Here is a 7,392-nt window from a genome sequence, read left to right on the forward strand (position 1 = left end):
CGTCGCAGTTGCAGGGTGGCTACACGAGCAACTATCTCTGCGATTTTGTCGCGAAAGTTTCAACTCTGGCGACCTTTTTCTTGCGATTTTTTTCACCTGTCGCGTCGCCAGTTCAAGGGTGGCTACAGGGGTGATTTTCATCTCGCGCTGGCGACGCGACAAAGTTTGAAAAAATCACATCACCAGCGCGAGCAAAAAATCGCCCGTGTAGCCGCGGCTTTAGAACACTTGACACATGTAGTTTATTCAAGTGCAGTGTAAATCTTATATTAGTAGGTGAATCTGAGAATGGGTCACTGGCTCTTACGGCCGGATTATCCGGATGGAATTTTTTTTTTGTTTTGTTGATTCATAATCATCGTCATAAATCGAAGTAACTTAATAAATATTTTTAGGAAAGCTATTTTATTCTTAGGATAAGCCGCCTTGCCACTGAGCTAGAACTGGGCCATTCGCAGACAGATGAGTTGGCCAATCGCCATTCCTTAGTGGTGCGCGCCCTCCGAAGAAAAATCCTGGGTCCGCCCCTGCGGGCTATCCCCGTGCTCAATTTTTTTCCCGCAATACCGTTGGAGCTCTTTAAAACACTGGGCCGCCTGTGAACTATCTTCCATTACCAGGAAGAAAGCATTTTTCACGCATTTACGAGCAAGGACAACGGACAAGGAAGTAGAGGAGGAAAAAGTGTTATTTTCTAGGTCCAGCTGTCAAAAGCAGGATTAGCTATTCGTGTATTACTGAAAGAGTAAATTATAGCTTATTTGGTGATCAAACAAAGTTTCCACGGTACATAAATTTTAGCCTTTAGTAAATTTGACCTTAAACTGTTGTGTTACTTCGGCGCAAAATTAAAGCGTTTCATCGCGGATCGCCGAGAGATCAGCTTTTGAAAAACTCAGTGTGTACGGAAGATTTAATGGTGACATTTAATAAACACACAAGTAGTTCTATTTGTTGGCTTTTATTTTCTCGCAAGCCACCTTTGTATTTTAATTTCAACGGTCGCTTTGTTCCAAGTAAAAACTAAAATCTCTTCACTTGAAGAAATAGATATATATACCTTTAAAATCGTCTTACATCTGGTGTTCTGCTTTTTGAATTTCGCAATTTATTTAAATATGTATTTCGCGTTTTAAATACACAAGAGGATCTTGAACGTACGATTGGAATTAAAATCGAATTTCTATTTTGCACGTTATCAGATTTCCCAGTTTCATCTTTCGAATTAAATTTGCAAAGGTTTTGTACAATGTTTTCGTAAATTATACGTTCTAGCCATAGCCAAAATTTAAATGTAAATAAATAATATTCTTCTATAAGCTGGATTGCCTCTCACTGTTGCTTCTCTCTGAACACCAGGCTTGTTTTTCTCGAGTATTGAGATGAGCATTACAGTTTCTCCCTTGCATGCGGTGTCTGGGGTTATTTGTTTTTTCAACTGGTTTGTGTTCTGGTAGCCGTAGTTCGTCCAAGCCGTTTTCACAGTGATCGGAGCTAAATTCAAACGGGGCTACGCGATGTTTGCGTCCAAGCGAAGTCAGTCGGTAAGCTTGAGAAGCGTCCGGCTTACAGAAAACTCGCTTACACCCTTGCCGAAAATCACCACTGAACAGTGCATATATTGCTACATTCAAAGTAGCATTAGAAAAAGAAAGTAACAACAAACTCACGTATAAGTTCCAAGTAATTGCAACCATCGTTAAGGTTGAAAGAACGAGAATTGAAAAATAGGGGAAACAACAGCAAACAAACACAAGCCACTGTAGAAACAGCATCCGAACAACTTTGATTTTTGATCGTGGTACGCGGAAAGTTTGTCTCCTGAAACTGTTGGGAAAATTTTTGGCGCGTAAATTCCGAGTTACGACAGCGTATATAATCCGTAAATACATGACAAACGTGAAGAGAATGGGTGCACAAAAAGCTATAAGGAAGAACAACAATATGTAGACTTTCCAAGCTACTGCCGTCGAGTCAACCATGCAAAAATCAACATCTTCCGAAGAAGTCGATGATTTCGATTCGAAGAAGTACAACGCTGGAGCTGCCGAACAAATCATGAAAATCCACACAAAAATGATAAGCTCCTTTGTTTGTGATCGGCTCATTTTGAATTTCAGAGGATGCACTATGATGTAGAATCGATCAATGGAGAGACAAGCGACCAAACCGGCTGAAACTCCGGAATTGAGGAAATGAAAAAATAAAGACAATTTACAGGTAATACTGTTAAATAACCACGAACCCCGCAGAATCCATATCATCGTCCACAACACAGACATAAACGGAATCGTCAAGTTCGTTAGACCAAGACTCAAGACAAAGTAATTTGTCGTCCATTCGCTCCGCCGACTTCTGTGAACAACCAACAAAATCAAGCCGTTGCCGATCACAGAACCAACGAATATTGTCGACAGCGTTAACATTTCTGCTGCGACAACTCCAGAGTTCGAACAGCCCGGAATCGAAACAATATTTTGGTCGGAACAGTTTGGTAGAATAGAGAGCTCCATAGCCGCCATATTTCGCTTCGGGGCTTAAAGTCGTGTAAACATATGACACCGTTGAATAGCTCAAAGTCGTATTCGCCATTTTCGAAGCACAATCGCTGTTTTGACGTCTTCGTCGACTCTATTCATCCTGTCGTGAGTTTTTACCGCTCATGACGTACCGTATTATTTTCCAAGGGGAAATCCTTTTGAATAGTGACTCTAAACGAGTAAAGGAGTTCGCGAATGTATTCTTTTCTCTGTAGGCCGATTACAATGCTCTGCGCAAATCGGATATCCGAATGTTGTTTTGCCGTCACGTTGCCTTAGTAACCACACAAAGGGGATATTGGATCAGAGACTGAAGGTTTTTCTTTTAGACCCGTCACAACATCTTGTTTATGAACGGTCATATAACTGGTGAGAAAAACCAAAACACACTTTTCCATGAGAATGACTACTTTGCTCGCTTCCGCTCTGTTCAATGAAAAGTATGCCAATATACTTAAAATCTTTTTGCATAAATAATGCAACCATTCACAAGACTGAAGTGAGACAGGTGATAAAAGTAGGAAGATGAAAGTTTCCTCAAGGAACCGACAATAATCATTTATAAAACTTCTAAGAAGGCCAATTTACATATTACAAAGATATTAAGCAGGGGCTATCTTACTGAAAAAAAACTGTAAACACAGGATAACCTCGGCGAGCCTGAAGCTAAAACGAAAAACGGTCATAAGTGAGGCCATCAATCATTCATTAGTGATTTGTAAGAGCCATACACCGACTGAAATTAAGCATCAAAAGATTTTCTCCGTTTGTTGCATAATTTTGTTTTAACAATTGTTCAGCCATATGGACGGCTTTAAGAGTTTCATTGTTAAATGTCTTTTGGTCCGTTTTTTCTTTTCATACTACGTCAAAAAAACATATGCATCATAAATCGAGTGCACGGAGGAGTTCTTTGTTTTGTTTTTTGTTTTATTTTTGCTACTATTCGCACGGGCGAATAAGAGGCTAAAAAACTCACTGGCCAGAGTGGTTCTCATCTATTGTGCTACTGCAGCTTTTTTTTTTTCTCATTTTTTTTAATTATCAGTGAATTTTTCCCCCACATGTCGATCATCCAACCTCAAGGACATCCCAAGCCCAGACTGTAGCCCTCTACAGAGAGAGTAAAATATATCTCAATTCGCGACAAAGGGCTGATTCCAAACGTCAGCACGCAAATCATATGATCTTTCTTACGGCGGTTTATTTTGATAACACAAAGTTGTTTAAGTTTCAGTCCACTCGGCACCACAGTTACGTCCCGATTCGAACAAATTGAAACTCTACGAACTCTTCAAAGCAAAGCAACAATATTATTCACTTTATTGTGGCGAAGAAAATCGTGCTGTATGTGCGCGGCATGCTTTTTCTTTTTTTCGCCACACTCTGCATAACAATAAGGAGTTCGAGAAACCGGACGACATCTTCGGCAAGACGACGCAGAATAGGAATATTATTGAATGAATATGAATGACTTTATTTAATGTCTATGGTATTTAGCTAACAAACTAATTTGGGGACACTTTATAAAGTATTACTGAAATGCTATACATCTAAATTTACATACATTATACAGACATAGTAGATAAATAGTTTACTTCATAGAAAGTGCGGCGTACGGGGTTTTATGCACGAGTTGTTTGTGTCAAAAACCCGAACGAGCGAGGAACGAGCGAGTGAGGGTTTTTGACACAAACAACGAGTGAATAAAACCCCGTACAAAGCACTTTCTATGTCGTAAACTCTTTATTACACATAACATGAGAATTTTCATTAAAATAGTTTTCTGAACGCGAATTAGAAACAAAAACTCACTAACAATAGAACCAAATGCAAATTTAATTTAATTCAATAACAAAGTACGATTTGCACGATTTGCACGATTTGCACGAGATGCACGAGTGATTGGCATGGAAACGCCTTTACGCTATCGCTGATTGGTTATACTTTCACATGTGAAATAGCTGTACGCCATTCTGATTGGCTGTATAGGTCTTTTTCACATGTGAAAATAAAGCGTATAGATTTGTACAAATGAGCTTTATGGAATAAAATTCTCATGTTATGTGTAATAAAAAAAGATAAAATATAGTATAAGATACTGTAAAAAATACTAAGAAATCATGTTTATGACTATTTAAAGTGATTTCTAATTTAAAACCTAGCTGTTGGTTGAAAGAGCAAAACTGGGTCGTGCTGTACGTCAACACTTAGTTTAATACATTTTTTTGTCGTTTTCTTTTCCACAAATTTTAAGTTTTGATTCTTTATAGACCTTTATATATCTGTAATTCAAAACCGTTCGTGACCAACGTGAACAAGATGAGATAAGCGAGAGATGGACTTTGGACAGCAAAGTTACGTTATCGTTAGCGCAACGTTCGTGGTTTCCGACAAACTCCTTACCAACGTGAATAAGCCGAATTTAGGCTTTGATCCTGACAAGGTGAGAATGGCCTTCACCGCGTTAGGTTGCTTTTCTTTTTTACTTGTGTGTTTATTGATGCTTACAGTTTAGGAAATAGCATGCCCTAAAACCATAAGTGTTGCACCACTCCTTGGTGGGGGGTACACGTTCCTCGTGTTTTTTCCACCTGCTTTTTTTTTTTTTTTGGGGGGGGGGGGGGGGGTTTCGTGTGCGGCTATGGTGCCTCTGTTCTTTCGTTTATAAATAATACTTGATATTTGTACATTTCTGCATATATGTTGAATAAACGGCACGATGGCTTGGCTGGCCCACGCGGCCATATATGAACATTGTCGTGTTGCGTGTACCGGTTGAGAAGTGGAGGCAAAATACAGTGAAACAGTCATTTTCTGTTGTGACTTTAAAACCGTTCATATCCATTCAGTTACAGGATAGTTCGCCTGTATTGTACAAGGTGAACAAGACGGAATAATCGAGGAATACTTGCGATAGCGCTAAGTTATATTCAGGACTGATGTAATTCGTTGAAGTAGGCTTCGTCTTTGCTTAAACTCCCTAGTTGGCTGGTCTTTCATATACCGGATCCCAAATTGTTGATGTCCCATACAGGGGATGTGGAATGAGAAGGAGAGCTAGCTGCGGTCCGTTACCAATTCCGCGGGAAGTTTGGCCATATTATAGACCTTTAGCACCGACGTTTTCGGGATATACCGCAAACCGGTTTGCGGTTAGTCGTTTGCCGTTAGACTATGCTCCTGTTATGCACATCGGCGCCGCCATCTTGGATTTTTCATTGCTACAACTGCTCTCAAAGCAAACAGCTCAAATTATCCCAAAAGATAGCAAACAGATGTAACAACATGACTGATATGGTCAAATGGGAGGTCTGATTGATCTCTGGCTATAAAACGTTGCCGTAAGTCACATACCGCAAGAACGGTGTCTTGCAGACTGCAAACGTGACGGCAAGGACAAGATCACGTGATTTTCTGAGGTTCGCGGTTCGCGGTATTGCCCGAAAAATTCGTTGCTAAAGGTCTGCATTATGGCCGGATATTACACGAGGAGGGACAACTGAAAAATCATAGTCCTAAAAGTATGATTCGAACATACTCCCTCCGTAACACCGGGGTAGAGCGGGACCAGGGGCCCGTTTCTCGAAAGTCCCGAAACTTCCGGGCCATTTTCGGGTGTCACAATTCCATTTGTATCATATGTCAAGAACGGAGATGATTTAAGTCGTCAAACTTCACAGTTATTTTTCTTTCCGTTACCATGAAAACACGTTAAAAGATCGGCTTTCCATACAAGCGGTTGGCAGTTTCAAAAATGGCTTTTTGAGCCCGAAAACTTTTCGGGACTTTCGAGAAATGGGCCGCAGGGCTCTGATTTTTCAGTTGTCCTTTCGCCCGTTGCCGATGGGCCTTAATCACACGGCGGCCATCTTGAGTCTCGAGGGATTGAAAACGTTTTTTTTTTACCCACTGAACCTCGTTCCCAAACATTTCAACTCGAGGCCCGGGGTAGAAAATCTATCAAGTTGTCTATTGCCAATATGGCCGCCTAGCGAATAAGGCCCATAGGCTTTTATAGATTGTGCTAGTAAAAGTAGCATATTATATGCTACTACAGAAGCACATGAACAAAGCTGGGGATTTTAGATCACCAATTTTATGCCCAGATATGGACAAAACGAAGACCGAAGCTGCACGCGCGGGAAAGTGCACGAGGTACGTTACATCCAAATAAGGAAATTTTTAAACTCATCATAAGACCCCAGCTCTGAAGCAGAGTTCAACGTGTCAAGGTCATGAACTTCTGACTACTAGCAGTACCCATTTTTTTGCCCAAATTATGCCGCTTTTTCGTAAAATTATTCCTTTTGCAAAATAAGCGAAAAAAAAAAGTACCATATTCTTTATAAATGAGAACACTTCATGTTAACAATTATACATCTCTTTTTGTCTGGGGCATTATGTTTGTAACGCACATATTTTAACAAAGATTGTCATGCAGAACGCAACTTCCTAGTACAAACTATGCACACTTACATGCGGTCCGGCTTTATATCCGAAAAATTCACTGTCATTCTCGTGCATAGCCATTGTTTTGATGTCTCAAGAGAAACTGCCGCGTGAAACACGATTATGCAAAATTTGGGGGGGGGGGGGGGGGGAAAGAAGTGCATTAAGGGGATTTGTGCAAGTACTAAGTAGGTTGTCGACAAAGACGAATTAAATCGTCGTCACCATCATATAAAGTCAATCCCGCTCATTCCTGTCGGGAAGTAGGATATTTTGTACCAGCGTAATACGCGAATGGAACGACACTGATCTCTCAATTCGCATGTTAGTTCACATGAGCAGTTTCTACTCGAGTTACTGCAAACTTTTGACTTCAATGGAACAACACATCAAGATTGTT

At 40.3% G+C, this 7,392-nt stretch overlaps 1 protein-coding gene across 1 annotated transcript; it reads right to left on the reverse strand.

Annotated features, from left to right (window-relative positions):
• Positions 1-942: 942 nt before the first annotated feature.
• LOC137991020 (probable G-protein coupled receptor 19) lies at positions 943-2,931 on the reverse strand. Its single transcript, XM_068836151.1, has one exon. It carries the CDS (start codon positions 2,520-2,522, stop codon positions 1,314-1,316), a length of 1,209 nt encoding a protein of 402 aa, XP_068692252.1. The 5' UTR covers positions 2,523-2,931; the 3' UTR covers positions 943-1,313.
• Between the last annotated feature and the right edge of the window lie 4,461 nt (positions 2,932-7,392).

The sequence above is a fragment of the Montipora foliosa genome, chromosome 2 (genome assembly GCF_036669935.1).
Source record: "Montipora foliosa isolate CH-2021 chromosome 2, ASM3666993v2, whole genome shotgun sequence".
Lineage (NCBI taxonomy): Eukaryota > Metazoa > Cnidaria > Anthozoa > Scleractinia > Acroporidae > Montipora > Montipora foliosa.